Source organism: Mixophyes fleayi, chromosome 6 (assembly GCF_038048845.1).
Source record: "Mixophyes fleayi isolate aMixFle1 chromosome 6, aMixFle1.hap1, whole genome shotgun sequence".
Classification (NCBI taxonomy): domain Eukaryota; kingdom Metazoa; phylum Chordata; class Amphibia; order Anura; family Limnodynastidae; genus Mixophyes; species Mixophyes fleayi.
The window spans coordinates 222191996-222214969 of NC_134407.1; the positions used below are offsets into that span (position 1 = coordinate 222191996).

The 22974-nt window shown below is 41.3% G+C and overlaps 1 protein-coding gene across 1 annotated transcript in view; it reads left to right on the plus strand.

Annotated features, from left to right (window-relative positions):
• Positions 1 to 16226, plus strand: part of LOC142095288 (uncharacterized) — a 29158-nt gene extending 12932 nt beyond the window's left edge. Inside the window, exons 2-3 of the mRNA XM_075178237.1 lie at positions 10180 to 10350; positions 10748 to 16226. Of these exons, the coding sequence (XP_075034338.1) occupies positions 10203 to 10350; positions 10748 to 14424 (3825 nt within the window). The 5' untranslated portion in view covers positions 10180 to 10202 and the 3' untranslated portion in view covers positions 14425 to 16226. The remainder of the gene's footprint in view (positions 1 to 10179; positions 10351 to 10747) is intronic.
• Positions 16227 to 22974: the final 6748 nt, after the last annotated feature.

The window sequence follows — 22974 nt, forward strand, 5'->3', positions numbered from 1 at the left end:
ACCAGAGGTGAGTGAAGTAATGAAGGGGCAATGTGGACAGAGGTGTGTGTTGCAGGATGGGCGAAGGAGGATATAGTCCTAAAGATAATGCCATGAAAGGAGAGTAAGAAAAATAATTTGGCAAACATTGGGATTTAAGAGTAAAGTAACAAAAACTCTGGGAAGTAAAAGAATGACCTAGTTGCACTGTCCGTTATTACGGTAATCGTGCGTGGAAAAACCGTTAATACGGTAATTTTCTCGCTGGATTTCAGCTCGCAGCTGCCTGAGCCGCGAGCTGAAATCCAGCTATTACCGTATTAACGGTAATAGTTTTTCCGCGGCACCGGAAAACAAACATTTGAATATGCCCCAAAGTGTGTGTGTGTGTGTGTGTGTGTGTGTTGTTAGACTGTAATTTTGCGCCTATATTTTAATATATTGTGGATGAGCGCCTCATTGGTTTGAGGCTTTTCCTCCACAGCCTGGACCTGGGTGTCTTCTTGAGCTGTTGATAAAAAAAGAAAAAAAACATGCTTAGCTAATTGGTCAAACATATATCACTTCAACAGGGTGTACTTTGTCTCATTTGCCAGGATCAGCAGAGGCATGAAGTGTTACATAACTTTACATTGTTTGAAAAAGTTAATGGTACGCTAAACACAGTACTAGGAAGAGGATTACTACTTTTGGGTGGCAGATGTATTTATAGTTACACATTTGTGTGGTGGTTGGGGTTTACTTGAAACCTCCAAAAATATTCTTATGGCCATTATGGATAAAAACTGTAAAATGGCTAACTAGCTGTTTGGAAAAGGGCATGTGGTTATTAATGATTTTTGCTCAACTACAATGTGACTGAAAAGGAATACATTTCGGAAAAGTGTTTAGTTTCCATACTTACATTCACCCCTCGCCCCCTCCAAAACTGCCTGTGTGGCAGGCACTTCCTTCTCCAGATCCACCTCTGCCACCTTCAACGCTCCTTCCTCCCCCTCCACCACTGGTGCACCCTCCAGCTCCACCGCCTTCTCCTCCTCCTCCACCACTGGCGCATCCTCCTCCTCCACCACTGGCGCACCCTCGTCCTCCACCGCCTCCTCCTCCACCACTGGTGCATCCTCCTCCTCCACCACTGGTGCATCCTCCTCCTCCACCACTGGTGCATCCTCCTCCTCCTCCACCACTGGCACATCCTCCTCCTCCTCCACCACTGGTGCATCCTCCTCCTCCACCACTGGTGCATCCTCCTCCTCCACCACTGGTGCATCCTCCTCCTCCTCCACCACTGGCACATCCTCCTCCTCCTCCACCACTGGTGCAACCTCCTCCTCTACCTCCTCCTCCTCTGGCTCCACCATTGGTGCATCTTCCTCCTCCACCACTGGCACATCCTCCTCCTCCTCCACCACTGGTGCATCCTCCTCCTCCACCACTGGTCCATCCTCCTCCTCCACCACTGGCGCATCCTCCTCCTCCACCACTGGCGCATCCTCCTCCTCCACCACTGGCACATCCTCCTCCTACACCACTGGTGCAACCTCCTCCTCCTCCTCTGCCTCCACCTATCTGGCACGATGTGTATGGTCTGTTAGAATAAATATAACATATAAGTGTATTGTTCAAAAATCAACCTGGTTAGCAATTATACAGATGTAGTCAGAGAATAATGTGATCAGACATTGTGAATCATTTATTTTGCAAAACAGATAAAGATAATCTTTACCAAAAGGAGATAAACATGACAGACACACACCACTTTCACATGGCCGGTAACAATGTTTGCTTTAGCCATAGGAGATGAGGACTGTCTCAGTTTTAGTCAGTAAATGTCAAATAGTAGTTTTTTGGGGGCACATCATAATTGAAACAACCAGATAATTAACGAATGATTAGGGACATATAGGTTTGGCCTACTAATATGTGAAAATCATCTAAGGGCAACTGGGATCGTGGACATTGTTTACAAAGATGACATTCAATTTTTTTTGCAATATAACACATCTGCCACTGTAATATTATAAATGTTTGTAAGGTAAGGTCACCAAGTTGCTTTAGTGGGTAGCACTGGGGTCAAGAGTTGAAATCCAAAACCTGCCTTAATGGTCTGGAGTTTGTCTCTCAATCATTAAGGAAAGTAGATGTTTCCCCACAAAAATTATGAGACAGGGGCAAAAGCATGTTGCATTGGAGGTGGGGGGTTACATTTCTAGTCTGGAGGAAGATTGATATGCTGGGGAAGGCCATGTCATGTGATTTTTGTTGAAGATTTTAGAAATTAAACCAAGTATGTTTAAGCACGAATTTATCCTAATAGAGAACTCACATCTCCTAATCTCTTCTCTAAGTTGAGCTAAGAGCTGGGGCTGGAGCTGCCGTAGGTCGCTCCAGCAATGCTGTAGTTGAACTACCGAGCAGTTAAACCGCCGCCAGATGTGTCTGCGGACCCTTTGGTAGGCCCGCAGCTTGGCCTAATTCGAAGTGTACCAACCGGAAGGCATGCAGTCCATGCCCTCGGTGAGCACCCTGATTTCCCGTCTTGCAAACTTACTTACTCTCATCTTTGCCTTCTTTCAGTCACAGTTCAGTACTCTAGATGGACAATGGAGTGAAGGACGTGTAGGAGAAGACGGTGTTAATCACTGTTCACAACAGCAGAGAGTAACAGGAGAATGAGTATTGCACCCAAAAAATATATTTATAGACACAATACAGTTATCAAGTTAAAAATCATGAGAACAAACTGAAAACAACTCCTTTGTAAACTAAAAATTATAAACACATGCATGTTGGTTTCATCCCATTGGTTAGAAGTGTTGAAGTGTTGCAAGGCAGGTAATGCCGGAACCCATAATGCCAATCTTCTTTCTCTGTTTAAAATAGAAGAGAAAAAGCAATCAAACTTAGGCCATTTGGAAATCAACAATTTGTTGACTGTGTACTTTGTACACACCTGTACTTTCAAGCAGTAAAATCTACAATTTGTTGCCTTAACTAACACAGGTTCCCCAATAACCTAAAAGGAATAACATAACTAGATACTTACATGCTGGAAAAGGAAACTCCTCAATGTCTTGATCCTTCTGCATGAAATGAAACTTGCCAATCCTCCTTGATTACTGAATGTTTTTCAGGTGAATCAGACATGTCCCAGCTAAGGCCTGGTAGTACATAAAGGAAAGCCTTTAGTTTGGTCTATTTTAAACAAAACTCTACCAATCAAACGTCATCATTATTTTTCTAAGTGATATGGCTATAAAAATCACATCTGCTCATCTCAGCAGGGGCAGAGGCAGTCCTTACAGCAAAATTTCAATTTAGCAGAATTCAAAGGTGCACTTTTGTTTAAGTCCAAACTTTCTGGTGCATGCATTTGCACATGTTGAGAAAAATGAAACGGGCCTTTACTTTCATCACAATACAATTGTTTTATTTGGATGACAGATTTTAAAAAGTGTGATATAAAACATATGTGAAAAACATTTTTACCTTGCAAATCAATGTTTAATCTGAAGTGTCCTTTCTCTACAGTATCTGGAGGGCTAGGGATCTGTTGGATAAATATGCACCATGGAAAATTTTAAAAACCACATAAGATTTAAAATAATAGATATTAAATTGAAAAGCTTAACAACACCACCCTCCCCAAAAAAAGACAAATAACACAAACATTAAAATGCACATTACTTAACACAAACATTTAAAGTGTCTATAAAAGAGTAAACTAAAGTATAACTCTCAATACAAATAAAAGACCACTATACAAATCCACAGCAGAAAAACACACTATAGAGTCCTAACTAAGGATGAGCGGACTCGGATTCCTGGAATCCGAGCCCCCCCGAACAGCGCGGACCCGAGTCAGATCCGAGCACTGTCCGGGTATTCCCGCCGATTCCGAAACTTAAAACGAGGCTCTGAGTCATAATCCCGCTGTCGGATCTCGCGATACTCGGAACCTTTAAATTCCCCGCTTGCCGCCACCATCTTCACTCGGGCATTGATCAGGGAAGAGGGAGGGTTTGTTAGGTGGTCCTCTGTCCTGCTATATCTCGTGCTGTTCAGTTCTGTGCTGTGCTGTGCTCTGTCCTGCTGAGTCCAGTGGTGCTTTTGCCAGTGCTCTGTCCTGCTGAGTCCAGTGGTGCATCAGTCCAGTCCTCTGTCCTTGCTGAGTCCAGTGGTGCATCAGTCCAGTGCTCTGTCCTTGCTGAGTCCAGTGGTGCATCAGTCCAGTGCTGTCCTTGCTGAGTCCAGTGGTGCATCAGTCCAGTGCTCTGTCCTTGCTGAGTCCAGTGGTGCATCAGTCCAGTCCTCTGTCCTTGCTGAGTCCAGTGGTGCATCAGTCCAGTCCTCTGTCCTTGCTGAGTCCAGTGGTGCATCAGTCCAGTCCTCTGTCCTTGCTGAGTCCAGTGGTGCATCAGTCCAGTCCTCTGTCCTTGCTGAGTCCAGTGGTGCATCAGTCCAGTGCTCTGTCCTTGCTGAGTCCAGTGGTGCATCAGTCCAGTGCTCTGTCCTTGCTGAGTCCAGTGGTGCATCAGTCCAGTGCTCTGTCCTTGCTGAGTCCAGCGGTGTTTTTGTCCTGTGCTTTGTTTTGCTAAGTGCATCTTTATTTTAAAAGTATTAAAAAATCTTCCCCAAAAATTATAATTCGACAAAAATCCTTTTAAAAAAATATTCTAAAAAGTCTAAAAAAAATTATTCCAGTCCATTAACATTAATACTGCAATCTATTAAAAATTGTTCACTGTTCTTGCAGTATTTAAAAAAATAGTACTGTAATACAACGTGTGCTGCATATAATGGAGTACCAAAATTTGGGGGATAAAGTAGGGAAAGACCAAGACCCACTTCCTCCTAATGCTGAAGCTGCTGCCACTAGTCATGACATAGACGATGAAATGCCATCAACGTCGTCTGCCAAGGCCGATGCCCAATCTCCTAGTAGAGGGCATGTAAAATCCAAAAAGCAAAAGTTCACTACAATTAGTAAAAAAAAGAAAATGGAAAACATCTGAGGAGAAACGTAAACTTGCCAATATGCCCTTTACGACACGGAGTGGCAAGGAACGGCTTAGGCCCTGGCCCGTGTTCAGGACTAGTGGTTCAGCTTCACCCAAGGATCTAAGCCCTCCTCCTCCCCCCCCCTCCAAAAAATTTAAAAGAGTTATGCTGTCAGCAACAAAACAGCAAACAACTCTGCCTTCTAAACAGATGACATCACAAATCCCCAAGGCGAGTCCAAGGGTGTTGGTGGTTGCGAAGCCTGACCTTCCCATCACTGTACGGGAAGAGGTGACTCCATCCACCATTTGCAGCACACCCTCTGCATATGCTAGAAGGATGACCCACAGTGTAGATCCAGATTTGGATAATCTAGGTGTCAAGGAGGCTATTGATGTAGCTGGCGTTGTGGAGGAACTTGATGAGGAGGATGCTGATGTGGTTATTTTAAATGAGGCACCAGGGGGGAAAAAAGTGGATGTCCATGGGATGAAAAAGCCCATCGTCATGCCTGGTCAGAAGACCAAGAAATGCACCTCTTCTGTCTGGAGTTATTTTTACCCCAATCCGGATAACAAATGTATGGCCATATGTAGCTTATGTAAAGCTCAAAAAAGCAGGGGTAAGGATCTTGGCCACCTAGGGACATCCTCCCTTTTACGTCACCTGAATAACCTTCATAGTTCAGTGGTTAGTTCAGGAACTGGGGCTAGGACCGTCAGCAGTCCAGGGACACCTAAATCCCTTGGTCCTGTTGGATACACACCACCAACACCCTCCTCGTCAACTTCCTCCACGATCTCCATCAGATGTAATCCTGCAGGCCATGTCACCAGCCAGACTGAGTCCTCTTCAATACGGGATTCATCTGAGGAATCCTGCAGCGGTACGCCTACTACTGCCGCTGCTGCTGTTGCTGCTGGTAGTCGGTCATCTTCCCAGAGGGGAAGTCGCAAGAACGCTACGTCTTTCACCAAACAGTTGACCGTCCACCAATCGTTTGCCATGAGCACCAAGTACGACCCTAGTCATCCTATGGCAAAGCGGATAACTGCGTTAATAACAGCAATGTTGGTGTTAGACGTGCGTCCGGTGTCCACCATCAGTGGAGTGGGATTTAGACGGTTGATGGTGGTATTGTGTCCCCGGTACCAAATCCCGTCGAGATTCCACTTCACTAGGCAGGCGATACCAAAGATGTACAGAGAAGTACGAACAAGTGTCCTCAGTGCTCTTAAAAATGCAGTTGTACCCATTGTCCACTTGACCACGGACATGTGGACAAGTGGTTCAGGGAAAACTAAGGACTATATGACTGTGACAGCCCACTGGGTAGACGCATCGCCTTACGCAGCAACAGCAGCAGCTGCATCAGTAGCAGCATCTCCACAACGGCTGCTCGTGCCAAGGCAGGCAACATGGTGTATTACAGGCTTTAATAAGAGGCACAATGCTGATAACCTCTTAGAGAAACTGAGGGAAATCATCTCACAGTGGCTTACCCCACTTAGACTCTCCTGGGGATTTGTGGTGTCAGACAACGCCAGTAACATTGTGCGGGCATTTCATATGGGCAATTTCCAGCACGTCCCATGTTTTGCCCACACCGTTAATTTGGTGGTGCAGCATTACCTGAAGAGTGACAGGGGTGTGCAGGAGATGCTTGCGGTGGCCCGCAAAATTGCTGGACACTTTAGGCATTCTGCCAGTGCCTACCGCAGACTCTAGCTACATCAAAAAATTCTGAACCTGCCCTGCCATCACCTCAAACAAGAGGTTGTGACGCGCTGGAACTACACCCTCTAAATGCTGCAGAGGATGGAGGAGCAGCAAAAGGCAATTCAAGCCTACACAGCCACCTACGACATAGGAAAAGGAGTGGGGATGCGCCTGAGTCAAGCGCACTGGAGACTGATTTCCGTTTTGTGCAAGGTTCTCTAGCCGTTTGAACTTGCCACACAAGTCAGTTCCGACACTGCCAGCTTGAGTCAGGTGATTCCCCTGATCAGGCTGTTGCAGAAGCAGCTGGAGAAAGTGAGGGAGGAGCTGGTAAACCATTGCGATTCAACAACGCATGTAGCTCTTGTTGATGAAACCCTTCGTACGCTTTGCCAGGATCCGAGGGTGGTCACTCTTTTAAAGTCAGAGGAATACATTATGGCCACCGTGCTGGATCCTCGGTTTAAAGCATATGTTTTGTCTCTGTTTCCGGCGGACACAAGTCTACAGCGGTGCAAAGACCTGCTGGTCAGGAAATTGTCGTCTGAAGAGGACCGTGACATGCCACCAGCTCCTCCATCAGTTTCTTCCACACCTGTGGCTGCGAGGAAAAAGCTCAGTTTTCCTCAAAGACCCGCTGGCGGGGATGCTGAGAACATCTGGTCCGGACTAAAGGAACTGCCAACCATTGCAGACATGTCTACTCTCGCTGCATTTGATGCTGTCACAATTGAAAAAATGGTGGAGGATTACTTTGCTGACACCATCCAAATAGACATGTCAGACAGTCCATATTGTTACTGGCAGGAAAAAAAGGCAGTTTGGAAGCCCCTGTACAAACTGGCTCTATTTTACCTGAGTTGTCCCCCCTCCAGTGTTTACTCCAAAAGAGTTTTTAGTGCAGCGGGGAACCTGGTCAGTGAGCGGCGAAGGAGGTTGCTTCCTCAGAACGTTGAAAAAATGATGTTCATAAAAATGAATTATCAATTCCTCAATGAAGTACAGCACTGGCCTCCAGATCCTACAGAGGGACCTGTGGTTGTGGAGTCCAGCGGGGACGAATTGATAATGTGTGAGGATGAGGAAGTACACACTGAAGGGGAGAGGAATCAGAGGATGAGGATGAGGACGACATCTTGCCTCAGTAGAGCCTGTTTAGTTTGTACAGGGAGAGATGAATAGCTTTTTTGGTGTGGGGGCCCAAACAAACCAATCATTTCAGCCACAGTTTTTAATACTTTAATTGTATATGTAGTTCCCAAAAAGAGGAACTGCCACTTCTATTTAATACTTTAATTGTATATGTAGTTCCCAAAAAAAGGGACTGCCACTTCTATTTAATACTTTAATTGTATATGTAGTTCCCAAAAAGAGGAACTGCTACTTCTATTTAATACTTTAATTGTATATGTAGTTCCCAAAAAGAGGAACTACCACTTCTATTTAATACTTTAATTGTATATGTAGTTCCCAAAAAGAGGAACTGGCATTTGTATTGCTACATTTTTTTTTTTTGTAGCTCCAAAAAAAAATAACTGCGGCCTTAACTGCTATGTTGGTGTTAACGTGCATCCGGTGTCCGCCATCTGTGCAGTGGTATTCAGACCAGTTGAGGGTTTTATATTGTGGCCCCGGTACCAAATTGTGTACCGGGGCCACTACATTACGCAGTCCAGATAGCTGTGCAGTGGAATTGAGACCAGTTGAGGGGTTTTTATTGTGGCCCCGGTACCAAATTGGGTACCGGGGCCACAATAATTAATTAATAATAATTGAATAATTAATTAATTGAATTAATCTGATATGCAGTAACACAGACTTTCTTATTTTTATGAAACAAAACATGAACCTTTTTGCCTGTTACTAAGAAGATGTGTGCAATTGTTCATTTAATTATGGTCATTAACACTTTATTTTGCCAATAGTTCCTGTGCTGTGTTGTATGGGTATTTCAATCTGAAGTATGCCTTACTGGTTAGAGAAATGAGATAGAAACAGCAGGGTCATGAGTTCGAAACCAGAATCATGCCTGTATCTGTGCTGATTTTGTATATCCCCATGTTTCTGTGGATGTACTCTAATGTGTCACAGAAGAGTACGCTAGTATATGTTTCGCCATTTACTATGGCTATTGTCGTGCATATTTATGATTGCGAATTGTTAGCCATTACATCAGCATCCGCGGTTATTTACATTTATAAATTTCCTATGACACGTTTTTCATGATGGAGAACAAGACAATGTGTGTGTGTAATTCTTTAGTGTTTATCCTTAAACCTTCATGTTGGCAGTAATGCATGTGTTGTGTTGGGAATTTCCATACAAGATGTACAAGATTTATTTTTCTGAAATGACATTTGAGCTTGTTTACCCACAGCTCTATGGGGGGTATTCAATTGTTTGTTTTAACGCGCTAAACCCCAAAAAAACGAGCGCTCTAAAAATATTACCGTTAATACGGTAATTACTCGCTAAATTTCATCTCGCAGCTCCCTGAGCAGCGAGCTGAAATTCAGCCCGCTGGCAGCGAGTAAGTACCGTATTAACTGTTTACGCGCGCAAAATTACCGTATAATATGAAGTTTTTTTAGAGCGCTCATTTTTTTTGGTTTTAGCGCGTTAAAACAAACAATTGAATACCCCCCTATATGTCCTTGTTCTTTACATCTGTATGCATATGTATCAGTGCACTGACTTTTATTTTTACATTTTGGTTCAATATACGACCTTTCATATTATCACTGCTTGTATTTATTTATTCATTGACCTTGGCGCCCAGGGAAACCACCTCGATTCAAACCATGTTACAATGTAAGGGGTGCACGTTAGTGTATTATTTTTTTTAAAAATACTTTTTTTTTAAACACTGGCAGTTTTTCCATCTAGCACACAAATACTTGATAGATTTACTTTTACACTGAAATATAAAGGTGATCTAGGACATGCCCCACCCCAACTATAAATCTGTCCCCACATTTTATATTTACATTCCCCTCCAATGCAACATGGTTTTGCCCAGGTGCAAAGTTACCAAATTTTGTTGCTTTACTTAATGAATCAGGCCCAACATGTTCACTTTACGTGCCTTAATGAATCAGTGTAAAAGTATTTATATAATGTCATACACATATACACAGACAAGTATAAACACACCCGTGAATTACTTCAGTAATGCAATATTTACTTATTCTTTACTAAAAGCCAGGAATTTCCAAAGATAAAATGTAGCACTGTAACATGTTGAATTAATGATACACTCAAACTCTGAAATTCCAGGAAATCCTGACTATTAAAGTAAAAGCTTCAATGAACACATTCCTTACACAATACACTTGGTATGGTATCACATGCTGTGGTTATGTGATATGCTTCTGCTATGAAGTGACATTGCTGCTATTCTCTTAATGCACTTTATGCAAATATTCCAGAGAATTATTTTTTAGCCAGTGTGCACCTGATGATTGTGGCTTTACATTATAGGTGTTTAGTTTCTTCAACTGGTCATGGATCCAACACTCGAACAGCCAAGGAATTTAGGATCAGAGAAGTCACATGGAAGACTGGACACAATGACTATAGAAATGCCGGCTCTAGGACGTCCCTTCTCCCTTGGGATGCTGTATGATTGTCGTGATGATAAGCTCATCCCAGGTAAATACATATTTTTACTTTATAATTACTATACTTACTAATCAGGAGAACACCTGCTTTTCATCTCAAGTGAATGAGGTGTGTTCAAATGCTTCTCAACAAATGCCAGATAAATCAGGGGTTTCATGTTACAAGTTTTGTATAAAGGTATCAAGTACTAGTGCAAATATGGTTACATTCAATAAAGTCAACTAAATGGTTGCTTGTTTCATGTTTATATTGATCACTTTCAAGCAGTGGTATTATTTTGTCCCTAGTTAGTACGCCACAAAATGGATATAAATATTTACCTTAATGTGTGATATCTGATTTCTCTTATTTCCTCAATTCGTTTATCATCTGAAGGAATGAAGTCTTTTGCAACATAGATAATTTTATGTATTTTGTTATTATTCAGGCATCACTTTATGGAACCGGGAGGCACTAAGAAAGAATGTAAGATCAACACCTCAAGACAATACAACTTTTGATTTTATAGCCTCAGACACTGTCTCTGATAAATCATCAGCTCTGAATATAAAAGCCTCCTTAAAAGCCAGTTTCATCTCTGGCCTGATAGAAGTCGGTGGATCTGCTAGTTACCTAAATGACACCAAGACATCTAACAGCCAAGCCAGAGTTACTCTAAAGTACTCAAGAACTACAAGGTTTGAACAGCTGAGTATGGACCATCTAGGAGTCCAGAACATGACTTACCATGATGTGTTTGACAAAGGGACGGCCACTCATGTGGTCACTGGTATTTTATATGGTGCTCAGGCTTTCTTTATATTTGATTGTGAGGTGACTTCATCAGAAAAAAAACAGGATATACAAGGAAATCTCCAGGTCATGATTAAAAAAATCCCCCTAGTTTCAATTGAAGGCAGCGGAGATCTGAACATGAACGATAAAGATAAGGAAGATGTTAGAAAATTCAGCTGTAAGTTTCATGGAGACTTTGCTCTGGAGAGAAATCCGGTCACATATGAAGATGCCATAAAAATTTATACTGATCTCCCGAATCTACTAGGAGAGAATGGGGAGAAGGCCGTACCTGTGAAAGTCTGGCTGTATCCACTGAGCAAACTGGACAGTAAAGCTGCCCAGCTGGTTCGAGAAATTAGTGCAAATCTTGTATTCAAGACAGAACACATAATACAGCAAATGGTAGATGTTACCATACAGTGTAATGATCTGATGAAGCATCCGGCTGCAGAGACCTTTCCAGACATCAAGAGTAACATCATCCAGTTCAGAGAGCAGTGTGAGCAATATACTCTGAAATTTCAGAAGAAACTTGGACAAACCTTACCCTCTATTCGTGGGGGGGGATTAGAGGAAGCTGCACTTGCTGACATTTTATTTGAAACAGAACAAGCTCCATTTGGAAATCACCATATTGAAAAATTTTTGAGCAGAAAACAACAGGAGATGAATACTGTGAGTTCCTATCTGAAAGTGCTGCACAATATAAACATATTACCATCTGAGAGTGAAATAAATAGACTAATATTTGACCCTATGATTGAATATGTTGTGTGTTATAATTTTACATCATTAAATGAAGAGGATACATATCTATCTGATATATGCGATTGGTTCCAGACTCCTAAACAAACTGTCTATGAGAATACAAAGATCTCACAATGGTTCAATGACAAAGATGTCTCTAAAAGGGCCAGGAAATGTGTGAGAGCGTTTCAAGAATTTGCTGAAGTCAATGTATCCCTGGAAGAGACCCGATTCATTATCTCATCTGTCCCAGACCAACGTAATCCTGGAGTTTCTATTTATCTGTATGAAGATGGGGATTTGGTGAGTACAACATTTGAGCCTCCAACTAAACCTAATCTCCCAGTTATCAGCAGTAGGACCCATGATAGTATGGATCTCATCCTCAATCCTGCAGACTATGGGAAAGAGTTTATAGAAGGATACAGCATACAGTATAGATCTGCTGAGGAGGAGACCTGGACCACTTGTATAACAAAGGATAACAATGAGAAGATCACAATTACAGGATTAAAACCTAATACAAAGTATCAATTCAGACACTCTGCAGTGTGTAAACCAGGACTCAGTGCAGCCAGTGATGTTACAGAAGATGAGAGAACCCTTCCCACTAGTCCACCTGAAGTCATACAAGTCACTGCTGAACCATCATCTCTTATACTACACATCAAGGAACCGACTATAATCGGAGATGGAGCCACAGTAACAGAGTATAACGTCAAATACAAGGCGGAGGCTGAAAAGCAAGCACGGGATTGGATGGAATATAGATCAGGAAAGAAAGTTGAAACTTGTATCATTGAGGGGCTAAATCCAATGACATCCTACATAATACGTGTGTCGGCCATATGTAGTGACTCTGGGGTCAGTGCTCCAAGTGATGAGATTGTAGTTATGACAAAAGAAAAATCCTCTAATCTAAAGCATAAGCTCAAAAGAAAAAGTAATATGCTAACAAGGGAAAAAGCAACAGGAAAACCTTCCGTATACAAGCTGAAAACAGATCTTTGTAAATCTGGATTTCGCAAGTACAATTTAGGAACTGAGAACCTTCAGAAACATAATAAAGTGATTCTATTAATAGGAGCTACTGGATCAGGAAAAACAACACTGATCAATGGAATGGCCAACTACATCTTGGGTGTGGAATGGAAAGATGACTTTAGGTTCAAACTTGTACATGAAGTTACAGATAAATCTCAAGCTCACAGCCAAACCTCTGTAGTTACAGCCTACAAGATGAATCATGAAAGTGGGTATCAAATCCCTTATTCCCTCACCTTGATAGATACACCAGGATTTGGAGACACCAGAGGAATAGCACAGGACAAGAAGATCACAGGGGACATCCGCACATTTTTTTCCAGTGACAATGGCATTGATCAGATCAATGCTGTGTGCTTTGTAGTTCAGGCTGCTTTTGCCCGGTTGACACACGCCCAGAAATATATTTTTAATTCGGTTTTTTCAATCTTTGGAAAAGATATCAAAGACAACATATTTATTCTCATCAACTTCTCAGATGGTGCGAGACCTCCAGTACTAGAGGCTATTAAAGATGCTGACATCCCCTGCACTCTGGGCAGTAATGGTGACCCCATTCACTTCAAGTTCAACAATTCAGCTTTATTTGCCAACAAACAGGCGAGTAATGTGAGTTTTGATGAAATGTTCTGGAACATGGGAGCGCACAGTATGAAAACATTTTTCAGTGATCTGAATAAATTAGAAACTAAAAGTCTCAAGTTGACCAAGGAAGTTCTCAGGGAACGGAAACAACTTGAGATGACTCTGCACTCTCTACAGACACAGATAAAGGCTGGACTAGTGAAACTGGATGAAATAAGGAAAACAGAGGAAGCTCTGAAGCAGAACAAGGATCGTATGGCTGCAAATAAAGACTTTAAGTATGAGGTAGAGATAACTGTTCCAGTACAGGAAGAGATATCAGGTAACTTCATAACTAACTGCCAACAATGTCACTTTACATGTCACTATCCCTGTATGATTCCTGATGACAAAGACAAGCATGGGTGTGCTGCTATGCGTGATGGATCCTGTACACAATGTCCAGGTAAATGTGTCTGGAATGTTCATTTCAATCAAAAGTATAAGTGGGATTATGTGACTAAAAAAGAGAAAAGAACCTATGATCAGCTGAAAGCAAATTATGAAGCAGCTTTTGGAGAGGTGATGACTGTAGAAAATATGGCCAAAGAACTAAACAGTGAATATGGAATTATGACAGAACTTGTGTACAAACATATTAGCAACTCCTCTCAGAGTCTGAAGCGTCTCCGTGAAATCGCACTAATACCAAACCCGCTGTCAACCACAGAATACATTGATCTGATGATACAGAGCGAGGAACAAGATGTTAAACCAGGATATCAGGAGAGAATCAAGTCACTGAAGGAGGTCAGAGAGCAGGCGGAGATTTTACAGAAGATCGAGAAGGGAGAAGAGGTGCTACCTGTACAAAAGGAAAAGATGCACATAAAATTATTTCAGAAAACTGCTGAGATTGCAAATAATGTAAAAGATAAGGTGTCTTCCTTCTGGAAATCAAAGAAAAAGTAACATACTCTCATTTACCTGTGGAGAAAACAACATGAGACAGCACAGAAAAATCTAAATGTTATATTTGAAAAAGATGCCGTTAAGAAGTGGTCACATCATCACCATTTATTTATATAGCGCCACTGATTCCGTAGCGCTGTACAGAGAACTCATTCACATCAGTCCCTGCCCCATTGGAGCTTACAGTCTAAATTCCCTAACACACACAGACACACAGACACAGACAGAGAGAGAGAGACCAGGGTCAATTCTGATAGCAGCCAATTAACCTACCAGTATGTTTTTGGAGTGTGGGAGGAAACCGGAGCACCCAGAGGAAACCCATGCAAACACGGGAAGAACATACAAACTCCACACAGATAAGGCCATGGTCGGGAATTGAACTCGTGACCCCAGTGCTGTGAGGCAGAAGTGCTAACCACTGAGCCACCGTGCTGCACATATGGACAGTAAAGAGCCACTAGATTATAATTTACAGTGAACAATTATCAAACACATGTTATCTGTAGAAAATAGATTCTTTACAATTTCTTCTCCTTATTTTCAAATGTAACAAATCATTTTAAAATGTCATTTAGTTAATGACACTGTTTTATTCAAGGATATTGATCAGCATGTTGACAATTACACACATTTATTGAGCGTTTTACATTCTTTAGATGAACATTTAAAAACTCTTCAGTTTTTTTTTCCTTTTTAACCTCAAACAAAACTCTTATTCTTAGTAAGAAATCTTCTGCACATATGGGAAAAATACTTTTTGTTGGAATTGTTACAGTATTACCGGTATGAAAAAATGTTTCTTTGATTAGATTGTTTGGCTGGAAACAATGTACTGAAACAGCAGAAATGCGGAACAAATTTTAATATTGGGTAAAAATAAAAACATGCATAAGACTATCAGGTTAAAACCTCTCTAAAATCTCTATAATACAAATAGACAATAGAAAATCATCATAGGAAGAATAACCAGGAATAGTAAACACTGGACAAAGTAATAAGTGGCAGTGCCTCTCCTATGGCAGCAAATGCAATAATTGAACAATAGCTGAACACTAGAGGGCTAATTCAAAGCTAGCAGGAAATCCAGCCAGGGGCATAGTGTGGGTGGAGTAAGTAGATTCGGTGCTCCAGTTGTTGGTGGCTGGTGGGGGGCACTATTATCATCATCACCATTTATTTATATAGCACCACTAATTCCACAGCACTGTACAGAGAACTCACATCACAGACTAGGGTCAATTTGTTTGCAGCCAATTAACCTACCAGTATGTTTTTGGAGTATGGGAGGAAACCAGAGCACCTGGAGGAAACCCACACAAAGGCAATGGTCAGGAATTGAACTCATGACACCAGTGATGTAAGGCAGAGGTGCTAACCACTACGCCACTGTGCTGCCCCAGTAGAATCTCCTCTCCCAGGGATCTGTGCACCAGAGGAGGGAAGGGGGATTGTCCTCTGCGGGCAGGGTCCTGGGTTCTGCAATGTTGGAGGCAGCTGCAGCAGCAGGTTCTGGCGGAGCCCCATAAATCTCCGGGCGTGGCAGCTTCAGCGGCAGCCAGATGAACAACCTGCACTGAGACTGCACAAAATCACCGGTAGAGGGCGCTGTCTTATATGTTACTCTTATGTGTGTTCTCACTGATATTCTATGCCAGGGTTTCCCAAATTCACTCCTCCTTAATCCAATTAAAATCTTATGTACATCTAAATTACACCTATGGATTATATCTTCCACAAATTTAAAGTTAATATACTCTGTCATCATTTACATGTGAAATGAAAGATGTTTTCTATGCCATATGAATGCAGAAATGTCAATAAAAATTGAATTTTTCTCACATAAAGATCCCTGTTTCTCTCAGATCCTCTAACCCCTCATATTAAATCCTATAAGAGTCCCCCATACATGTACCCACTACACAAATGTCATCATTTGGAATGACGGCTGATTGCTACGGTACGACAGCTGTTTTATACGGTATGGCAAAATAGAAAAATATTACAGCAATTCTCAGTCTCTTCAAGAAATACAGTAATATCAGTGTTTTCTAAATATAATGAGGTTAAAATCAATGCCTGTCAGTATGTAATCAGTTCTATGATATGGTTTCTTATGTTAGCATCCGGTATAAGCAATTCCCAATATAATCCTTATTGCTCTTAAAGGAAGCGAGCATTTAATATTATTATTGTTATTATTATTATTATTATTGTTATTATTATTATTATTGTTATTATTAACATAATGTCTGGCAATTCATATGTCAGCTCATACCTATCCTACACATAGGATTGTCTGTTTGGAATTTGTTATATGTTTCAGAGAAAATGTCAAGACTAACAAATATATTTCCCCATAGGGTATATGTAGGTTGTTTAGTGGTAGATTAGACTTTTATTAGAAACTCCTCAAAAAAGAGAAATATTTGGACACTCCTGTGTAGCCTCAATACGGAATTAATTAAACCAATTAATTGATTACAAAGCCACCATACAATAAACATGTTAATATTTTTTGCAGCTTCTCAATAAGATTGTTGTGTCTCAATCTGAAAGCCTAAAAAAACCATAGAAAATATAGAAACGTGCAAATCCCCTATAACAAGTAAATTATACCATTACAATTAGTATGCATTAAAAATAATTTATCTATTTAGATCAATTCCACAAATAAAAATAAATATAAGTATGGTTAAAAAAGTCCAAACAATGATTAAATATAAGGTTAGGTTATAATCAGGTATTAACCAGATTCAATTTCATGAATTTGCAGAAAGTTGACAAGTTTTTGTAATTATTCGGATGTACTTTGTAATAGAGATAGGCGGGTCCGGTTCCCCGAGAACCGAACCCACCCGAACTTTGGCTATCCGAGCACCGAGCTGAGTAGCTCTGTACTCTCCCGCCCGCTCCGAATCCAAATCGAGGTCGAACGTCATCGTGACGTTGTCGGATCTCGGGGCTCGGTTCTCGCGATACTTCAAGATTATAAATACACTCCTCCACAGCAATCCATCGCCATTTGACAGAGGGAGAGAGCAGGGTGTAGTCACAGGCTGATTAGAGCAGGGACAGAGAATACAATATTCTACTTGCAATTGCTGTAACAAAAATCGCTAGAGAAGAGAGGAGGATAGAGGTTTATTTTATTTTTGTAATATTTGGCACTCCCCAGTGCTTTTGGGGTGTCCCCCATAATTGGGCATAAATATTTCTGGCTGTCAAAAGTCATATCTGTCAGCAGTATCTACCAAATAATTTTTAGCACTCCTCAGTGCTTTTGGGGTGTCCCCCATAATTGTGCATAAATATTTCTGGCTGTCAAAAGTCATATCTGTCAGCAGTATCTACCAAATAATTTTTACCCCTACAAGTGCTTTGCGCTCAGAATGGATTCAAAGCAGTCCACATATGATCAGAATGAGCAACCAGGCTCTGTCACCATTCCTGATGTTAGTGTTCCCAGTACGTCATCTGGGCAAGCCGATGTCAAACTACAGAGTGTTTCGAAATCAGTCCAAAAAACAAAAAAATTTTTTTTTTTACTGTGTTTAAGTGAAAAAGAGGTGTTACTGAGCAAAAGTTAAGTGCCGATAAAAAAAAAATTGCCAACATGCCATTCTACACATGCAGTGGCAAAGAGAGAATGAGGCCTTCACCTTTGGCTATTAGTGGCAGATCCCAAAAAGTTACAGAGCCTACAATTGGTGCACAACTACTGTTACGCGTCAAAGCCGAGCTGCAAGATAATAGTAAGGCATTAGAGGATAATGTTTCCTCTGATTCACAAATGACACCAATCCCTATGGAGAGTCCATCCACGAGTGGTATGTGTAATCATGACCATTCTGATAGTGTACCCATAAATAAGGGCCCTTTCAGCATTTCTGCTGATGTGTGCCTGAACAGCCCCAGTGTAGCCGGTAATACACAAATTGAGGATGCCACTTTGGAATTGGAAGAGGATGAGGGCGTTGATGAGGATGTTGATGAGGATGAGGTTGTTTGTGTAAGTCCTGCACCAGTGGCAGCAGTTCTGGCACGTGATAAGAAAAAATCCACTTCTTATGTGTGGAATTATTTCTACCCAAATCCAGACAACAATTGTATAGCCATTTGTAGTGTATGTCAAGCCACAGTCAGTCGAGGGAGGGACCTTAACCATCTTGGAACCTCGTCTATGTTATGCCATTTAACGAGAGTTCATGGCAAAGTGTTGGGAAAAGCTGAAAGTTCTTCCCCAAAAATTACAAGCAATCCATCATCAGCTAAGACCCTCCGCTCACCGACATCCCGACGGCTACAAAATACACCCACCACACCATCCTCATCAATATCCTCAGTAGCGCTCGGAGTTAGCCCGGCATCCCACTGAAGGCTGGATGACTCCTGCACTATTATTGATTCCTCTGAAGAAAGCGTTAGTCCCACTGCTGCTGCTGTTGCTGCTGCTGGGGGTGAATCATCATCCCAGAGGCAGGTCAAGAAAATGAGCAGTCCTACATTTCAGCAATTAACTGTGAACAATCATTTGCTAGGGGAAGCAAATATGACAGCAGTCACCCAGTCGCCAAGCGAATCACAGACGCCATGGCTGCCATGTTAGTGTTAGATCTGCGTCCAATCTCCACAATAAACGCAGCTGGTTTTTCACAGTTAATCGAGGTTTTGTGTCCGCGTTACAGAATTCCATCGCGACACCATTTCTCCCGTAAAGCAATTCCAAATAGTGTGTAAAAATGTAGCGATTGTGCTGAAAAATGCCATTCTGCCCACTGTCAACTTAACCACAGATATGGGGACAAGTGGAAGTGGCCGTACCAAAGACTATATGACTGTGACAGCCCACTGGGTTGGTCATTCACCTTCACTAGCAGGAACAGCAGCAGCATGTACACCGCTACGTAACATTTGTCACAGGCAGGCCACTCCTTGTATCACAGGCTTCACTAACAGGCATACAGCTGACAATTTGTTACGCAAACTAAGAGATGTGATTGATACATGGCTTTAACCACTTGGACTCTCCCCAGGGTATGTCATTTCTGATAACGCCAACAATATAGTGCGAGCATTACAGCTGGGTGATTTCCAACACATTCCCTGTTTTGCTGACACCATCAACTTGGTGGTGCAGAGCTTCCTACAAAAAAACCGTGAGGTGCAGGAGATGCTTTCGGTGGCCCGTAAAATTTCAGGCCATTTCAGGCATTCAGCCACAGCATGTAGGAGATTACAGCAGCTCCAAGAGCAGTTTAACTTGCCCTGCCACCAACTTAAGCAGGAGGTGGTAACTAGGTGGAATTCCACCCTGTACATGCTTCAGAGGATAGAGGAACAGCGCAAAGTCATCCAAGCATATTGCACAAGAAATGACATTGGGAAAGGAGGGTGATGTATTTCACTCTTGCACAGTGGGGAATCCTTTCAGTGCTGTGCAAGGTGCTGAAACCATTTGAAGTTGTGACGTGTGAGGTGAGTGCAGACTCTGCTAGTTTGAGCCAAGTCATTCCTTTAATTAGACTATTGGAAAAGCAGCTTGAGAAAATGAAGGAGGAGCTGAAAGCAAGCAATTCAGCAAAGTATGTTGGCCTTGTCGTTCAAGTACTTAATTCGCTTCACAATGTTCCTCGAGTTATTAAAAGCTTGAAGTCGGATCACTACGTTTTGGCCACTGTGCTTGATCCAAGGTTTAAGACCTACATTGAGTCTTTACTTGTAAATGAGCAAGATGTGAACTTTTGCAAGGAGCTATTGCTCAGCAAGTTGGCCGCTGAACTGGGCCTCGGCTTGACGACGTGTCCTCCTTCAGTTTCTCAATCTGCTGCTGCTCGTAAAAAATTAAATTTCCCAAAAAGAAGCAGGGAAGACGCAGGGGGCAGACCAGAACAATTTAACATCTGGGCTGGTTTGAAGGATTTTTCAAAAAAATGTGTCACTTTGCCCATAACTCCATCCAATACGAGTATAAACATGTAAAGGATGGTGGAGGATTACTTTCAAGAGGTTGATATGGAAATGTCAGACAGTCCCTTTCCTTACTGGGAAGAAAAGCAGGCCATTTGGAAACCCATGTACAAACTTGCTTTGCAATACTTAAGCTGCCCACCCTCCAGTGTGTAATCTGAACGAGTGTTCAGCACAGCATGGAACTTAGTCAGTGATCGCCGTAGAAGGTTACTTCCCAAAAATGTGGAGAAAATGATGTTTATAAAAATGAACTACATCTTCCACGAGGAAGGCCTTCACCATTCAAGACATCCAAGCACTGAGTGGTCTCTAATGACGGATTCAAGAGGCGATGTATTGATAGTCTGTGATGATGACGTACACACTGATGAGGGTGAGGATGAAGCTGAAGATGATGACGATAACATCTTTTTAAAACTTTCTATGTAAGTGTAGGGTGCAATCTACCCCCAAATAGGAAAGGGACTTTATGGCATTTCCGTCTTGAAAGGCTGCTGTTCGGGCAATTTATTCTTAAGGGTAGGGTGTCATAGATAGAGTGACCCCAAACTGGCTTTGTCCATTTCTCTTAATATTGTACAGTCTATAACGGCTGAATTTTTTTGTATTTTTGACAAGTGGAGAGGGGCCTAGAGAGCCAGAAACGAAAGTGGCTTTGTCCATTTCAATTAATATTGTACAATCTATAACGGCTGAATTTTTTGTTTTTTTAAACAAGTGAAGGGGGGCCTATAGAGACAGAAAGCAAACTGCCTTTTTCCATTTCTTTACATATTGAACTATAAGTGTAGGGTGTAATATACATCCAAAGACGATGGCCGCTATGCCAATATGCATAGATGAAGAGAAAGACAATCTGTTTTGTGTGTAGAATAAATGAAGGTCTACCTACCAGGAATTAAACTGTTTTTTGGATGATTTGTTACCTCTACAATTAGATTACTTATCTATAAAACAGTTGGAGCACTAAATTGGGTTATTTTAGGCCCAAAAACATTGATTTTCCAACAAAATAGCAAAACAAAACCAAACAAAACCAAAACCAAAACCAAAACACGCAATGGCAGTTTTGCAAAGTCAAAACCAAAACCAAAACATGACGGTAATCCAGATCCAAAACCGAATCCAAAACCAAAACACGGAGGTCAGTGACCATCTCTACTTTGATACCTCTACATTCAATAGGAACTGAAGAATAGTGGAACTAACAGATAAGATAGTTAGTCCAACTGGGGTAGAATTCAAAGATGCAACATAATACACCCTGTTGGCAGCCAGGTACTCCATCAGCTGCAGATGTCTTTAATCCCTTGTGATCCACTATATCATAGTTCTCAGACAAGTTACTCGCACACGATCAAATGGTTCCCAAAGTAGAAATTCAAGTAGTTTCAAATCCGCACTTAAGATGTCAATATCTCCTTTTCAGATGGTTTAGAGCATAATTAAGCACGTTGGTCCTTATAACGATACAGCTTATGCATTTCTCCACCAAGAAATGTGGTTTCATCAGAGATGACATTTCCGCAATTTGGACTGCCTTTTAAACACAATGTGTCCTATCAAAATAAGAGTTTGATTAGCCCTCGTATGTGTCGTTCATATTGAATGCATACATTGTTAATAAATACAATTTGTGATGGTACTTGTAGCTATAAAGAATGAAATAAAAATTAAATCATATATTAATTATAAATCAATTAAAATAATAAAACATACACAATTAAATATTACATATATTGTAAACTATAAAATCAATTCACAATTAAATACCACTGCCAAGGGATTCAAACGCACAGCTTTTACTACACTAGACAATATTCTAATACATTTGGCCACAGGCCAGTTTATCTGTAAACAGTGTATTTTACACGTTGGATTGTTGCATAAACCAGTAAGTATAGATATATACACGTCAAGATTTTAGAAGTATATTTTTCTCAAAATAAAAAAAAGTATTTGATCATGGTCGGAAGTAGACCACAAGCTGTAGACCCCAGACGGATAAGTAGAGATTCTGGGGCCATTTAATCACTTTTTATCATTTTTCTGTGCTGAGTTCACCTCTACACTTTTAGTTTACACTATAGAAGAGGTAAGTGTACATCTACACACTCATTCAGTGTGGTTCAATAGAGACTCTGGAAAACGTAGATACTTGTTATAACTCAGTTCAGAGCACTGAAGTCTCAGCAGTGTCTATCTTTCTGTCTATCATAGTGGAGTGAGTATTTAGGCTGATATAGCTTATTTGTATTGTGTTTTTTGCACAAGAGATGTAATCTTGTAATATAACTGAAGACTGTAAAAACCATCTCTTCTTCTGAAAATGCTTATTTGTGTGTCCAGCATACAGACTTATCCTGATTCTTTGTAAAACAAACTTGAATGAAGAGCAAATTATTTCACCACCACCTATGCAAACAAAGGGAAGAGAAGTGTTTCTATAGACTCCTTTCTGACCATGATCAGAAACTTGACGTTCATTTTGACCAGTATAGATGGATATCTAAAGGATCAAAGTTTCATGTTAATCACCCAAATCTTCCAGTGGTACTGAAGAGATACTACTATATA